We start from the raw sequence: 17,500 nt of genomic DNA, 5'->3' as shown, positions 1-17,500 counted from the left end.
TAAGAAAAAAATTGTTAGTTTATGCTAAATACAAAGGAGGAGGAGGAGGAGGAGGAGGAGGAGGAGGAGGAGGAGGAGGAGAGTAAAGAATGAAGATGAGACTTTCCTGTTTACCTGTTCAATGTGTATTACAATAATTCAGATAAAAATTAGCGATGAGAGAGATAAATCAACACACACACACACACACACACACACACACACACACACACACACACACACACACACACACAGAGAGAGAGAGAGAGAGAGAGAGAGAGAGAGAGAGAGAGAGAGAGAGAGAGAGAGAGAGAGAGAGAGAGAGAGAGAGAGAGAGAGAGAGAGAGAGAGAGAGAGAGAGAGTCAAAGGAAGACTGCCAGCAAAACAAGGAACACTCAGCAAGCAGTGAATGCAGTGTGGTGCCGTGGGTCGGTGACGCCAAGGTCAGTGGAGGCATGTACCAGCCAGCCTTGCAACCTAATTAATAATACATTGCTGTGAATATTCAACAGTCAGTCGTGTTGTGACGCCTGTCATTGGTTGGGCTTTAACATACACAGACAAGTTGCATTCACTTAACAAGAAAAGGGTTAGATCAATCAATACTAGAAAAAAACGAAGGAAAATATAACTGATATAAATTGAGGAGTATTGTCTGAAAAAAAAGTTACGCAAACACGTATGGACGTTAAAAGAAGAAATAGCTGCAGACTTGTTGGCCCTTACGAAGTAGTTTGCAAGAAGCTACACCGTATAATCTGATGTAACACAGATCTTCTCAGATTTAGTGACAGAAATTATTAAATGAACGGAAGCTTTAAAAGAAAGTTAAACATGCGAGAAAGAGGGAGATAAAAAGGAAAGGATGACTATAGAGTATAAAGTGATAAAATAAACATAAGGCAAAATGTAGCACACCAATAATGAAATGAAAATAAAATCTCACACAAATTTATCCATAAAAATGCACCAGTAGGAAAAAAAAATCACAGGTGAAAATGGAAATAATACAGGGAAGACGAATATGCCTCAAGCCAAGTCAAGATTACGTGAAGGACCAAGGCAAAACAGCACGAGGGTATATAAGTATAAAGCAAAGATTTCAGGTGTAAATAATGGAAAGCAATATAATGGACATGTAGTGAAGACATAGAGAGTGAAACGAATATAGGAAATAAGAGAGAGAGAGAGAGAGAGAGAGAGAGAGAGAGAGAGAGAGAGAGAGAGAGAGAGAGAGAGAGAGAGAGAGAGAGAGAGAGAGAGAGAGAGAGAGAGAGAGAAAGGAACATTAGGAGGTGGCAGGGTCGGCCGTGAGTTACACCCCCGTCAGACGCGCCGGGCCCTTTGTCACGCCGTGTCCGAGGCGCCGTGTAGTTATGACTGTATCAGGCGGACCATGATTTAATGACAGGCCGCCGGGGAGGTGCCCACTACCCTTTTCTTTTTTTACCTTGTCATTTTGGTTCGCCTGCAACGTAACTTCGGTTAAACGCCGTGTCCCTCTGTGCTTCCCGAGACGGCCGGCGGAGTGGAGGGGCGTGTGATTCAAGACGCGGCCGCCGGCTCGAAACGCGAAAGCTTGTAACCGAGATAGACGAGATTCCATTCGCCAAATTCGAGGTGTTCGCACAAAGAGGATGCAGCCGCTGTCGATAGCTTTACGAGCCTTTATGTGCTTGCATGAAGTCCAGGGTTTGTATAGAATTTTCGATTATAATTCTACCCTGGAAGATTTCGCATCGTATTTCTATATAGTATCATTATCTTGCGCTTGAGCATCCCCTCCACAAATCAGGCGTATCTTGTTTCATCTTAGCAGGACTTGGGGTACCGTGGTCCTTCTTAATGGCAGGGCATCCACCCGCCTGCTCCCCTCCCCCCGCGTGTCAAGCCGCCCCTCGCCGCGTCTCCCCGTCACCGGCTTATTGTTCCCTCCACGCCGCTACTGGCCTCGCTTCAGGTCTGACGTAATCCTTTCCTCACACTCCGTCAACGAGGGGCATCTTTTCTCTGGCAGGAGCTTTACTTATTTCTCTATCCTGAAATCCCGCGTCTGTGCTCAAAACACCATGGTACTTTCGAGATAATCCTCCTCCGCTTCCCAAATGCCTTTGTTTTACGCTTTCCGCTCATTTCCGCGAGGTAATATGCTTGCCCTCCGCCTCCAGTGCCTTGTCTGATGGCCAGATAAGCCTCGCCCCGCCAGCTCTTGGAAAAACCTGTATACTACCATATATTTATATCAACATTCTCTAAAGAGGCCATAACTCTCCCTTTATGGTCACCCACTCCATTACTTCAACTCACTCATTCCTATAATTCATCGTTATCAAAATATTCATCAAAAAGAATTGAGGCTCGACCCGGGATCAGCGAGGGTCGGGCCGCCGCCGCAGCCGCCTGACAAATGGTTGACATGAGCTGACATGACACCGGCCCCTTAGTGAGACCCGCGGGGGTGACCTGGGAGTGGGAGGGGTAGAAAGGGAACGGAAGGAGGCAGGGAGAGAGGAAGGGAGAGGAAGCAGGGAGAAGAGGACAGAGGGATGGTGATAGGGATGGGGATAGGGAAGGGAAGGGGGGGAAAGGACTCAAGGCGGGAGTGTCCATGTGGTGGGAGTGGCGCAGGTGATATAGTGGCCAAGAGGGGGAATGACCAGGTGTGGCTGTGAGGTGTGGCCATGGAGGAGGCGTGGCTGGCGGGAGGGTGTGGCCATGGTGGGAGACGAGGCAAAGTTGAGGACATGGTCTGGTGGAGGATGCGATTCTACTGGGGAAAAGAGCAGAGGGATAAAACTATAATGAGGATGTGGACAATGTAGAGATGTAACCAGGCAAGCAAAAGTGGCGAGGATGTGGTTATGGTGAGGGTGTGGGAGGGGTGAAAATGTGTATGTATATGTGTGTGTTTGTGTGTGCCTGTACAAGCCCTCACGCCCTGAACATGCTGCACTTCTAACATACGCCACGCAGTACTAATCCCACTGGCCGACATGTAGTGTGAAAGACAACCCTCACTGGTGTCGCGCATTCTCCCGGCGGCTCGCGGTTTTATGGGCGCGGGGGAGTAGAAGAGGAGACGAAGAAACACAGCTGCACTCACCTCTCCCTTGTCACCTTTCCACTCCAGCCACCACCCTAACCTTGTCCCACACCCCTTCCTTCGCCTCCCTCAGGCAGCGGACGACAAAGATGAGTGAGAATTTCTTAAAGGGACGACTGTTATTTATTGTTATGAGTTGTCGCCGCCACCATCACTACCACCGCCGCCGCCACCACAGCCACTGCTACCATGATCCATCTCCACTGCCTCCACCACCACCACCACCACCACCACCACCACCGCCGCCATCACTGTTCCCCATCAGGACCGTATGCTCTCCTGATAGCAAAAGACCAAATCCTTCCCTCATAATTAATAAATGAAGTATGAAGCGTCTTATGTGCATATATAAATCTGCATCTTCTTCGCCGTGCACGTCGGATGCCACGTACCCCCCGCGGTGACCAAAGTCTGCTGTGCCTTACGCGCCGCTTTGGTCTTCCTATCTTCACCCAGTGACCGCGCCTTGGTCACCCGCTCAGCGTTCAGATGACCAACACTGAATAAAACATGAAATCCCGGAGTCTCCGCATTAATTTACGAAGTTTCAGGAACACAACCTTCACCATCCGTACCAAGGTCACTGTCTGCTGATTGTGATCATGAAGCTTGACGAATGCGTAACGCAACTTTGATTTTTATTGATTACTATTAAAGAAATGTTATAAAAATAGAAGTTTCATAAAAAAAAAAAAAAAATGAGAGCACGATATCCACATAAGTAACGAGTGATATACGGGCAATGTAAGAAATAATATCTAAACCATCTTAAATATTGTCTCAGTCACTCCTCGTAGGCAAGGACCGAATGCCTGCCTCATTGGTGCACCACACGTCCTCTAGTCTGATCACTAAACCGCAGCTCCTCAACAACTCAATCGGCCCAGGACACGTGAGTAATCTGTGACCTTGACTTGGTGCTCCCGCCACGACGCTGTGCCCTGCTCGCCCTCCTGCTGGGCGTGGTTATGTTGACACTCGCCTCTTCAAGTGTTTTGTTGATAAATAATGAACATGAAAATGGTTCAGTTACTACAAATACAAACATGCTCTCTCTCTCTCTCTCTCTCTCTCTCTCTCTCTCTCTCTCTCTCTCTCTCTCTCTCTCTCTCTCTCTCTCTCTCTCTCTCTCTCTCTCTCTCTCTCTCTTTTTATCTCTCTCAATATCGTATTGCCATGTTCTTGTGAGGGTCTGCAGCATAATTACTTTTTAATGTGAATGTGTGTGTGGATCAGTCACAATTAGTGAACGCAGGCCCGCATGTGTTTCGGTGTGTGTGTGTGTGTGTGTGTGTGTGTGTGTATGTTTTATGGACATGGATGCGAACCACTTTCCTCCACGACGTAAACGAGTGCCGCGTTTCATTGGTGCGGGAAGCGGCGCCCCCCTCGGTGCTCGCCTTGCCGGGTGTCGGCGCGCCGTTAAGTGCGGCAGTTCTGCGCCGTAAATAACGCACGGTTGTTGTGAGCGCAGCGAGCTAATTGGCCTCGGGAGCAGATGTTAATAATTACTGTGGTTTCCAGGATCGCGGTTACGGAGTCCTATAGTTATGGCAGCAGTCCTTCCTCGCGTGTTAGAAGTTTCTGCATCAAGTTCATTCCACAGGTGTGGTGTTAGAGGCGGCAGGTGTGCTGTTCAGGTTTACGAACAGGTATTACTTTGCTTTCGATGCGAACACTGATGAAATAATCCCACACTGAGTTCTTAAACGATGCAAAAGATACATAGCAAAACAGTTCCAGTGAAACATAAATAAACGATCTATATTATTGGCGCAACAAGTGGGTAAAAAGGAAATTGTGATTATGGTAGTAACAGTGATCATAAACTGCGTTAATTGATAATTTGCAGTCCAAATTATGATGCTTCTGTTCGCATGTCGAGGTATTCTCAAAATTGCTGTTGTCGGGAGTGTGGTTAAGCCGAAAATTGTGGCTGGGGGGTTAGTTATCAAGGCAATTGTGCATCTGACCATGTTTATGGCAGTAGCGAGATGAAACGACGGTCGTAAAGCAGGCAGTTGCGGCGAGAAGGCGAGGTGTTGATGCCGGTAATGGTGGGGATTGGACGCGAGAATTGATGGTCCTCCCCACTCACCCCGCGTCCCTCGCCCTCCTCCCTCCCACACTCTTTGTCCTCCTCAACCCATCGCACATTATTTATTTCACTTAATTCTCGTCGGCTCGTCTTATTTCGTGCTCCCTAATCCTCCTGATACCGCCATTCCTTCAACAACGACGCGACACGGCCCTCAAAAGGCTGGCTTGGTTGACGTCCCCCCCTAAAACCACTCCCCCTCATCAGGTCTTCGGGTCATGTGAAGACAAGCCACCTCATCTTTCCCTCGCCTTCATCACAGAAGAGCTGCATCACCATTCCTACCTGCATGACACACCACACGCACACGCACTACCAAATTCACATGCATGCACAAGCGTGGAGTATGTGCAAGTGCATATACTGTGTTCATTTTAGGGGATGCAAGTGCCCAAGCATGTACGCGCCGATAATGAACTGTACTGCAGCACTGTGGCGACTTGTGCTGAAGAAAATGGAACGAAAATTGAGGGAAATAGAAGGAGTGTGGTGGAAATGGTGCCAGATATGAGTAAAGTAAAGTGAAGTAAAGTGATGCCTTATGAGGAGAGACTGGAATAGCGTGAGCTTCTTACATAATGGCAGAGAGAGAGAGAGAGAGAGAGAGAGAGAGAGAGAGAGAGAGAGAGAGAGAGAGAGAGAGAGAGAGAGAGAGAGAGAGAGAGAGAGAGAGAGAGAGAGAGAGAGAGAGAGAGAGAGAGAGAGACAAATTTCTCCATGATGTTCACAGCAATACGTGATCATGAAAAAAAAAAAAAGAGACTGACACATACAGAGGACATGATGACAGAAAAAGAAGTAGAATAACAGAAGGAAACGAATACAGAATAAGAAAGACCAGCTGTTGGAATGGTTTGAATAAATTAAACCCTCCGAACTGCAGCAATGATACCGGGAATGTGTTGCAGGCGGAGGTGGCACGAGCAAAGAACAACGAAACAAAGAAACCTTATGAATAAGAAACACCACATATGCATTCACGGGCGTTCATGTTCCTAGCATTCTTAAGTGTAATGGCGAGCAAAGACATAATGACCGGTAGCAATGTGCAGAAGGCGCCTTGAAATGGAACAAATCTCCCCACAAGAAATAAAATAGAGCTTTTTTTATTGTTTTATATTAGAGATGTTTTGTGGCTTGCTGTTCCTACTCCTGAACCAAGTAAAGAGATTATTCTATCTTACTGTGGTGTTCTGGTGGAGATCCATTAACCTTTTAAAATACTTAGGAAATTTTGTCCACTAGAAAGTGTTAAGGCACCTATACAGTGAAATGGTAGACCAGCTATGTATAAAGTATAAAGTCACTGTACTGTCATAAGGAATAATAGAAAAATATAATAATAATAATAAATAAATAAATAAAAAACATATCGTAAGAAAACAAGACCAGATCGTAAAGGAAAGTACACGATTTCATTCTGGGATTCTACCTATAACAAAAAACTTGCCATCTAGACTATAAAGAGTGACCGTTTTACTTTATTTTGTCATTAACTTCAGCCACGGCAGTGCTGCATCACCATTACAAATTAACTTCAACAAGAAAACACGTCTATTACTTTTATTTTTTTTTTCTGGGGGGGACACGCGACACGTCATTGTTTATAGAGCTTGATAAAAACAGAGACAATGCAAACCACGTCACCGGGAAAATAAGATATACAGATACTCTTGATGTGAGCGGCATCACTAAGCTGACGCCTGCGAGATTCACCAGATCCTTCAGTACACACTAAGAATATACAAACGTCCATATACACTTGTTATGCATTCAACATACCCGATGGCTACTGAGAACAGGCTACCAGTCAGGCTACCATAGTTCCATCTTGGCCACAAAGCAACGTTCGTGAAAGCACAGTATCCGACATCCGTAAGCCTTACAAAAGACGCGGCGACAGTGGCTGGATGGAATCGCATTGCTTCGACTCATTATTTCGAAGCCGTTCGCTACTTGGGGTTTAAAGACTGCACTACAGATCACTAGAACGTAGAAATGGTTTCGTATGTATGAAGAAATAGGCGTCTACGATCCAACTGTGTGATGTTGCCCGAAGAGAATTGCTGAGTTGTAATACATTCGATGATAATGAGCAATGTTTTTTTTTATGATCATTTACAGCTTATCACACTTACGATTGGATGGTTCTTCTTTATACTTCTGATTTCTTAGTAGTAACATACGAGATAGAGGGAATGTTTACGATGTTTAAAAGATACAACAAAGACTAAAATATGGTCCTCACTGGTAGCAGCTCAAACTCATCTTACTCAATTTTGCTAGAATAGTAGAGGAAACATCTGTACACACACACACACACACACACACACACACATACTTGATCCAAGCAAACATGTCAGACTAACAAAGAGACACAATTGGGTATTCAAAGCCACACATTATCTTCGCCATACATTTATCACGAGACACGCGCCGCGACGTATATAATTTGACATCGATCACAGCAGCCACTCAGACTTGTGCCCCTTGGACGCCAGACATGTTGTATTCAGGGGCGGGACCAAATGTGAATTTATTGAGAGTCAGTGGAAGGCGGGATGGACGGCGGCTGGGCAGCTGTCCGTCACACCTGTCCCACCGCCACCGTCAGGGACACCACCTGCCCGACACTCTGACGGCCGCTGTCCAGAACCTGTTGATGCTACGCGACAGAAGGAGAGAGTTGCTGTCTGGGTGAGGGACAGGTTGTGGCCTTGTCTCGCTTATCGCTAACTTTTACTGAATATCTCTAATTAATACTGGATGCACAAATTGTACGATTTCTCCTGCTAACCATTTCCGTAACACGTGGGAGAGTATTTCCTTTGTCAGTGTTGTGCTTTTATCTACCGTGATTATCAAGACACCAACTAATCACCCGCGAAGACCGAGACAGCCACGCCCCCGATGCGTCACTGCCTGCTGTGAGGATCGCATCACGGTGCAGGTAGATCAAAGAAACAGTAAAATGTTGTGGTGCGCTCCAGCAACAGGTGACAGGAAAGCTTCACGACAGGCAGGACTGATAACCTGCCGGTGATGTGTGCGTGGTGGAGCGCCAAAAAGTGACCTTCCTGGAGTGACAGTCTTTCACACCCGCGCCTCACAAGACTAAGGGAGCCTGATAGGGCAACAGGGTACATCGGAGTATAAACAAAGCTTGCTACTACAACGAGGATTTTCCCTGATCACCAAATATCTCTCTCTACCGCCTCCCTTAGCGTACAGGTCGTGTCTGGAACATAACCACGAGCGCAATACAAAACCATGATGCACTGAGGCCGCCCGTACAGCCCGCCACCCGGTGTTGAGCCGCGTCACGCCTCGTCGCAAACTCAACTCACCAAAACCAATCCCAGTAAGGGTGCCGCGTGCCCCTTGTTTACTTATTGCCTAGTTAACGGCGATCAGCAAAACACCCGCGATGATTGTCTGGTGTCAAAGAGCGGCTCCAGCCTTGTTATACCCTCGTCTAAATGCATTGGAGGGTCATTAGCAGTGGCCTCACACACGCACACACGGCCGCGGGCGATTACCGGAGTGAGGGTTATCTCCGAGCGCTACTGTCTTCGGGGCCGAGGAGGGACAGGGATGGGTAAGGGGAGAGGGAAGGAAGGGAGGAGGGGGTTAATGAAAGGGAGAATACACAATATTGAGAGTGTAGCAAACGCCTGGAGATTTAAAAGATAGATGGATAAATGATGCACAAAAGAGTGTTTAAAAAGTACAAAAAATACACAACAAAGTAAAGAACACATCGACAAGAGAAAATGGCAAGAACGAATAGGAATTTCCCTCTGCCAGGATCAAGGAACAGCACACAAAATCCCGCCCCACTGGCCTCGTCCTTAGCTTCTTACCAACTCACACTGGACATCACTCCTCCGCCACTGCTGTCTCTCCACCTTCTACTCTCGGTCTCATCCTTCCTCAACTTTCCTCCTCACCTCATTCACTTCTCTTTACTACTTTCCACCTGGCTCTTGAATCTTTACACTCCTTGCCTCCCGACCCGCTTGTCTTTCCAACTTCATGCCAGGCCGTCCCTCCTTTCGATCCCCCTCCTCTCACTCGCTTCCTCTCCCTTGCTCTCCTCACCTGTCCTGCTTCCCTACGCCAGCGAAGGAAGTAACGCCCACCTGCATTGAAGTCACGGACCTTCAATAAAAGGAAAAAAAGGGGAAAGATTAAATCAATAAGAATAGATTGTTTCCACCTGGCATTGGTAAGATGACTCAAGCCGCCACTCAAAAAATCTATACACTAATTAACCACAAATCATGTCACGCGTGTCTGGTTGCGTTTAAATATGATACAAAAAGGATGTCTGCTTGTACGCTTCTCGATAATACAAGGTTGTCTAAATACTTCCTGTCAGTCGTAGCTCATGGTGGAATCTTTGCAATCAAGCACGTTAATCCTCCTCAGGGTTTCCGCCAGACCTCGCCAAGTGAAAATCAAGGGGAAATTATTTTTATTATACGACGGAATTCATTAAAGTTTTATTTTCTTCTCTCTGGTTTTTGTTCCCCATGCGAGGGTCCCGTTGGCAGGCATAAACCCCGCGGCACGGTGGGAGTCGACCCCACCAGCATTAAGGTGATAAAATAGGCCGGAATCCCTGATCCACAATAAACAAAGCAGAGAGTTCCTACACAATAAAGCCGGTCTTCTGTGGCTGGCAAAGTGGTCATAACTCGGCTCTCCCCTTTTGTCTTCCGGGAGCCCCAAGCCTTGTCCTTCATGCACACTGAGTAGCGAGACAACGACCCACCAACCCCGCGCCTTGATATGCGACCTTAATTACCCCGCCTGATGAGAGGGACCCTCACTAGAAAGTATAGCGCTTCATGATGTGTGTCGGGAATAAATAATGAAAGTTGATGAGTGATGCGGGAAGGGGGTGAGACGGGCGGGTGAGCAGGAGGGTGATGGACTGTCGCCTACCACGCATGCGCACCCGCAACTCACATCTACACACACACACACACACACACACACACACACACACACACACACACACACACACCACAACGTCTTCTAGGAATATACACGAAAAAAAATATTCACTGTCATGTCAAAGAAAACCGGACGATAAATTTACAATAAGAACTCTCAAATGCAGTAAAATTCGACAAGTGATGCGCGCCTTACAGGAAAAAGCCAGCAGCCAGCGACAAAGACTGCTGAGGGGGCGGGGGCGAGAGGGAGAGCAGCCGCCGCCCCACCTGTTCCTCCGGTGTTTACAAAGGGAAGCGACACATGACCGCTACACGAAGTCAACTCCATCTTATTAATAATTAACCTCAGCAAAACTCCCCTCGTTGCCTTCCCGTAGAGGTGTGTTTATCTCACGCACCCAGGACCGCCACCCCTGCGCTGGGAACAAGAAGGAAAAGTCAAGTGTTGTAAAAATTGTAATATCATTTCAAAAAGTTCAGATTGTGCTCGTCGCCGTGTCCGGAGTCTCGGGATTTGAGGAAGCTACACTCAGGGGTGGAGTTAACGCCGGCTTGGAGACGTAATTGCCGATCATATTTCGGATAATTCTTCTGATCACCGAGAGGCTCCTGTGTGCTCCGCCAACGCCATCATTTGCTGGCGATAAATCTAAAGCTTTGGTGATGAAAGTCGGCGAGGTCTGGCACGGGAGCAGCGTGGGGCAGAGCATGCAGCGGCAACAGACACATGATAATCCATGCAGCAGCTGTGGGGCGGCCTTGATGGACGGCGCGACAGACGGCACATGACAGACAGTGCCTGGTGTACACACGCTTCCTGTGCCACGACAGCGGACACTGCGAGCGACTGAACGATGTCGGTGACTCTCCCTGGCTGGGGTCACGGGAGTGTGGGGCAAGCAAGCCTTGGTATTCAGATGGGAGACTCGCCGCCTGGCATCTCGTTCCTTAAGACCACAGGAGACACGACCCGGGAGGAGCACATCAGGCACGACACTCAAGGCTTCTCTCTGAGCAGTGTTTGTCCCGCTCAGTGTTGAGATAAGGGGCGAGGCGTCACACCCGACACTGTCCAGCAGAGATAACAACTATAAATAGTGAGGTGAGTGTTGTTATATGCTCATGATCAAATAATGTTCATTCATATTTCATCAGTGAACACTACTCCCTTCAAAGGAAGCTCGGAGGACCTTAAATCTGTCATGTTTACAAGCGACTACACAAGGATATCTAGCGACTGCGGCTCGTCGGCGGCGAAGTGGCCATGCCTCACACCCACGCACTGCACGGCGGGTGTGGCGGCACGAGGTGTGGCAACTCCAATGCAGGACACACCACGCTCCTGTAGCAGGTGAGGCGGGGTGAGGGGAGGTGTGCCAGGGGTGAGGGAACGTGGGGCATTGTGTAAGACGCAGCACGTCTCAGTAACAGACACGCTGCCTCTGAAGTGTTTGGTGTATCGCGGTGCAAGTGTTCCTCAGGAGCGGACTGACCTGCGCCTATCGTTGCAAGGAGCAAATATCCACCAGAAGTACGAACATAAATCTTTCAAACGCACGAAAAAAAAAAAAAGGTGTTCATAATTATACCTTTATCAGCACTCAATCTTCATAACTAATCCAAGGCGTTGACTTTCCTTCTTACAGACATAATTTATTGCACCAGGAAGATACAATCTGGGAAATCTGCACGTCATTTATCACTCTTTCGAGATAGACAAACACGCGCTCAATAAACCACGCTCACATCCGCATCTGGCACTAGGAACCTCCAATCTCGCGGTAACCACCCGACCACCGAGCCCCAAACTAGCAACCCAGATGTATGTTTAGCTCCCCACCGACATGACCTGCACGGCGATTAACAATTAGCAGGCCGGGCTGACTGCTATTTGCGGCCCTGATTATGATAAGTTGCCATAATGGATCTGCCGGAGCCTGGCAAAAACCAGGTGAGCGTCATATAAAGAAAGTTGCAGCGGCGGGGGACAATAGCGCCATCCCTTCAATTAAGCCCGGCTCGTATTTCAGTGGCTCCTGGAGGCCGGCATGAACTCAAGTGCAACGTGTGAGCGGCGAGGAGCGACCCAAGGATGTGGCAGTTTTTGTTCGATTCTTAAAGCGTCAGGCAAGATTTAAAGTCGAACGTAAGATGTAAGACTTGCTGCCGCCCCCAGCCTCCACCTCAATAAACAATGCCCGTGCCCAGTAAACAACTCACCAGCATCATATGGACTCACTCTCTCACGGCAACAACCCTTCAGGCCTCGGGGAGCACTTAGGCAGGGACTGGTATGTGGAGAAGAGTTAGAGAAGGAAAAAGATGGACAGAATGGAAGAGTAGGTGTGGTGCTGAAGGAGAGACAGGGCAAGGAATTGTGACGAGCTTTGTACCTCGCGTCCACCTGTCATGCATTACTTACTGTTGTCAGCTTGCCGGTCTGGATGCCCACACTCCCGGTGCTCCTGAAAGAAGCTATGATTTTATTTATCTGTTTACTTATGTGTTTATTTATTTATTTACTTACGTATTGATTTATTTTTGGTAGCTCCGACGCCAATAAGATTACTTGCTAAAATACACTGCCACACCTGCTCGCCTTCTACGACAGAACCTAACAGATATTACTTTCCAAGACGTCTTTTAAGTTAACAAACACTCAAATTCTCAGCCGTCCTTTCCTTGCAAGATTATTCTGAAGATCCCCTAGAAAAAAAAAATAAGACTACACACACGTACACACACACACACACACACACACACACACACACACACACACACACACACACACACACACACACACGTATATATACTTCTTTTTTTTTCAGTGAGGGAGTATTTTAATTAACAATATATGCATGTTGGTAATTCAGTGATATATTTAAGGTAAAGCAAGTCAGGGGAATGTGAAGAACGTCCGGTGGGAAGAGGAGTCAGGGAGAAGAAGAAGAAGAAGAAGGAGGAGGATGAGAGCGTAGTGAGCAAGACACCAGGAGCTTCAGAAGTCTTGCAGGGAAGGAAGGAATCACGGTCTCCGGTGCACCTTGTGTTAGAAAGTGAGGCAAATGGTGATGGAAACATTATATCTTGACATTAGCAAGGTTTATGAGAGGAGGCATCACGGGGAAGGGTGAGTATTGGGTGCAGCATCAGGAAGTGTTGCAAGGCGGCAGAAAACAGCACAGCTTAAGGTGTTTATTGATGACTGTTTAGCGCATCCAAAACCTAAATAGTATTAGGAAATAATATACAGCGCCTGGTGATTGTAAACAAGCCAGGGACTTAAGTTACTGGATCGTTAGTAGATTTCTGTTAACATTCCTGTATTTTTTGTTCCCATTAAATGATGAAGTTTAAGAAGAGAAGAAATAGACTTGGAAACTTATTGGCAGTCAGCTTCAATTTCTTACAACTAATGACGCCAAGGAGAGAGGAGTGACCTGATTCTAGTAATGGCAATTCAGAAGCATATAAAATAAATAAATTAGTAAATAATGATGATGATGATGATGATAATAATAATAATAATAATAATAATAATAATAATAATAATAATAATAATAATAATAATAATAATAATAATAATAATAATAATAATGTTATTAGCAAAGAAGAAGAAGAAGAAGAAGAAACAATAACAACAACAACAACGTTATAGTAAACATAAACACACACACACACACACACACACACACACACACACACACACACACACACACACACAGGTGCAGTACCACCGTTAACACCTCTCTCCCTCCCTCCCTCCCTCCCTCCCAGGCGGCGCCCCTGCACGGTGCACATAAAGTGAAGTGAGTGATGGATTCTCGTCACTAAAGGAAGCTCGTAATTGTTTCCAGTTCAGGTTTGCCTCAGCCGCTCCCCCTCTCGGCCACGCCCTCCGTTGCACTGTGGGAGGGAGGCGTGGAGGTGAGGGAGTGGAGGAAGGGCTTGCCACTCCTCTCGCTCTGGCGCGGCGTGTTAATAGGACAGACACACACACACACACACACACACATACACACACACACATATCCCAGTGATGATAAATGTAAATAATATATGAGTGATTCCGTACGATTACTTACGATAATATTCCTCATGGTTTGATTGTTATTCTACTTATCTGATAATGACACTTTGACCTTGATTCTTCCTCAGCGTGATTAAAAGTTTATGAAAAATTTCGTTTCACAGCACCGTTACTCCATATATCAATGCACCTGTTATGTTCGTGCCTTACCTGGCATGAGAAAAAGCGTTCCAGTAACCAAATATCACCTTTTGGTTTCCCTTCTGGAGAGACTTCACCTGAAACACTGGAAACCTTAAGCCTTTCGCCGCTAGATAACAGTTGCAATAACAACTTTGAGGACAGTCCTGCAGTTTAGAAATCACCAAATTTACCTCATATTCTCTATTTTTCAAGGTGTATACAAACATTCCTCCACAGTTCTCTAGATAACAAAAGACGACCATAACAATAGAAATGTCAACAGTTCAAGTGGTTATGGATGGCTGACTGAACAAGAGTATCCATCAGTGTGTGTGTGTGTGTGTGTGTGTGTGTGTGTGTGTGTGTGTGTGTGTGTTTAACGTAATGCATTCACTACAAGATCAGACATCCACAAAACAAAACAGTCGCCCAGAAAATAATACATAAACGTGCTACTTTGAACCAATCTGAGGTTGTGGCGGGGACAGTAAGAGGCAGCAGGGCAGGAGAGGCGTGGGTGAGGTGATGTCCGGGGTCAGGAGGGTGCAGGGACTTAGCAGAGGTAATGGCGTGTTGTGTGAAGGGGAAGGTGAAGGCAATTGGCAGGAGAGTGTGAAAGCTGATAAGTGTAAGGAAAAAGAAGAGGGTGTAAGTGCGTGGATGGTTTGGGGAGAGTGTGAGGGTGCACAGCGGAGAGATTGTGAGGGCGTGAGGGCGGCAAGAGTATGGGTGTGGGGCAGAGGGCAAGTTAGGGTGAGGAGGCTGAGCGTGTGTGTGTGTGTGTGTGTGTGTGTGTGTGTGTGTGTGTGTGTGTGTGTGTGTGTGTGTGTGTGTGTGTGTGGGTTGAAAACACTGGTTACGAGGCCCACGTCCGCCCAGGTGAACTCAAACATTTATTGAATCCACAAAAGATAATTACATCGGCCTCAAAGAAACAGGTCCTCTCTCTACTTCCACAAGAATTATGGCGGACGCACACCAAGCACGCACACACAAAAACGTTCGCCCGGTCCCATAAATCTCGCTACACTTCAAACAGCGGAAGGAGAACTCGCCACGGGAGGAAGGAAGGCAGGCCAGAGGAAGTGGTGCTTGAGGGAGCCACTGACACTCAAATAACCAAGAGACAGACTGGGAACATCGTCACTTCGCCCTTGCTCCTCGCCGCTCCTAAGTGTCTGGCGCTAATCTCAGGAGCAGGAACCGAGCGAGCGGCGAGGGAAGGTTGTCGATGTGAGAGCTTGAAGATGGTGGCGGTGAAGGAACAGATGGGGATGACGATGGAAGGGGATGAAGAAGACGAGAATGATGACGAGGATGTAACCGAGGACGAAGATGACAAAGAAAAGGGAGGAAGAGTAGAAGGGGGGAAAAAATAAATATCAGGAAAAGTATTAACATGATACAATAAAAAAAGAAAGAAAGAAGGGAAGTAGCAAAGAAGGATAAGACCAATACGAGAGAAAGGTAAGGAGAGAAGGGGCTGGAAATGGGAAGATAGATAAAGACATCAGGAGGAGAAAAAAAAAGAAGTGGAGGGGAGAAAAGCAAGAGGTAGACGAGAGAAAGGGAAGAGGAGAGAAGAGAGAGAGAGAACACTTCACCTGCTCGCTCCAGCAAAACAGTAAACATTAATCGACTTTGAGCAGTAAATATTTGACGTTTTCATTCAATCCCTTTGTTATAATCGAAAAAAAAAAATAAATAAAATAAATAAATAAAGCAAAAAAAGAACAAGGGATCAACGAATTCCGGGAACTTTTCGTCATCAAATCATTAACTCGGAAAGAAAACGCAACTCAACAAAAAACAGACAAAAAAGACAAAAAAAAACATTCGAACAACTTCCACACTCACCAGAGAGAGAGAGAGAGAGAGAGAGAGAGAGAGAGAGAGAGAGAGAGAGAGAGAGAGAGAGACATTACAGGTCGGCTACATTATAAAGCATGTCCCCCTCCATATCATCTCTGCTGCTGGAGGGGTTAGTGGGGGCGTGGCGGCAGGGTGAGGTGGGCGCCTGATGGACAAGTGCTTATTTCATGGTCCGGGTAATGCATTGGCAGTATATTTCTTGATTTGCTTCCACCACAAAGCCACAACATCCTCCACACGCCACCACCTGTCACGCCGCCCCTTTTCCTTGGCTTCCCTCCACCTGCTCTTCCTCCTCTTTCTCTTGTTCCTATTCCTCTTTCCTCTGTGTCCCTTCCCACAGGTTTCATCTTTTTACTGCTTCTTTTCCTCCTCCTCCTCTTCCTCCTCTTGTAGATTGCAACTGGTTTTCTCTTCCTTCTCATCCCTCTTCTTGTTTTCTTCCTCCTGGTCCTCTCTCCCTCTCCCTCTCTCCTTTCCCTTCTCTAGTGGTCATTCGCTATTTAGCAAAACAAATCTTAAGGCAAATAAGGCTCGTTATAGTTGTTATTAAGAACGACACAGTCCCCTACATTAGGTGAGTGGTGGTGCAGGGGAAAAGGGCAGAATTATTTGTGTATGGAAGGGTAATGTGGGGTCCTGCATGCAACTCCGCCAAGGACTAACCGCTGCTGCCTGTAGATGCATGGACACTGTCGCTAGCATGTCATTTCCTGCAGCTTTTACCTTCCTACTTCCCTTCATGTCACCAGACGTCACATATATTATTCAGTTTATCTTCTCATCCTACTCCTGTTTCTCTTCTTTTATTCTAGTCTTCACCTTCAATAATTTTCCTACTTCACCTTCTCATTCTTCTTTTCTCTTCTATCATTGGACACTTCAATCTCAATTTGGTCTTTAGTCAACACTTACACGTGGATGGCAGCGTGTTCCTTGGTACTAAGTAGGGCCCGTAACACCACTGTACAAAATGACATACCAGCGTGTTAGGTCGATCACTTGTGTTTCCTGGTTCATGCCACCTTTCACCTCTGCCCTCGTGATTCCTTACCTGTAGATTAGACGGTGCAAATCGTGTAGTTTTCGCTAATATCATCATTACTGAGAGGGAGAGAGAGAGAGAAAGAGAGAGAGAAATTACAAGACTCACCAGGAGCTTCATCATTACTCCCTATTCCTAAATTACTACTGGAACAATTAGTCACTGTGTAGCAATTAGACTCCATCATGTCACTTTAATTCAAACTTCCTGTCATTACTTCTCAAA

The 17,500-nt window shown here is 46.7% G+C and overlaps 1 protein-coding gene across 6 annotated transcripts in view; it reads right to left on the bottom strand.

The window, feature by feature from the left end:
* Positions 1–17,500, bottom strand: part of LOC135111741 (uncharacterized) — a 383,652-nt gene that overhangs the window by 157,465 nt on the left and 208,687 nt on the right. For all 6 annotated transcript variants that reach the window (XM_064025622.1, XM_064025465.1, XM_064025524.1 and 3 more), the window contains one exon: positions 12,568–12,610. In XM_064025622.1, the coding sequence (XP_063881692.1) occupies positions 12,568–12,610 (43 nt within the window). The remainder of the gene's footprint in view (positions 1–12,567; positions 12,611–17,500) is intronic.

Source organism: Scylla paramamosain, chromosome 1, assembly GCF_035594125.1.
Source record: "Scylla paramamosain isolate STU-SP2022 chromosome 1, ASM3559412v1, whole genome shotgun sequence".
NCBI lineage: Eukaryota > Metazoa > Arthropoda > Malacostraca > Decapoda > Portunidae > Scylla > Scylla paramamosain.
This window is presented reverse-complemented; position numbering and strand designations above follow the sequence as displayed.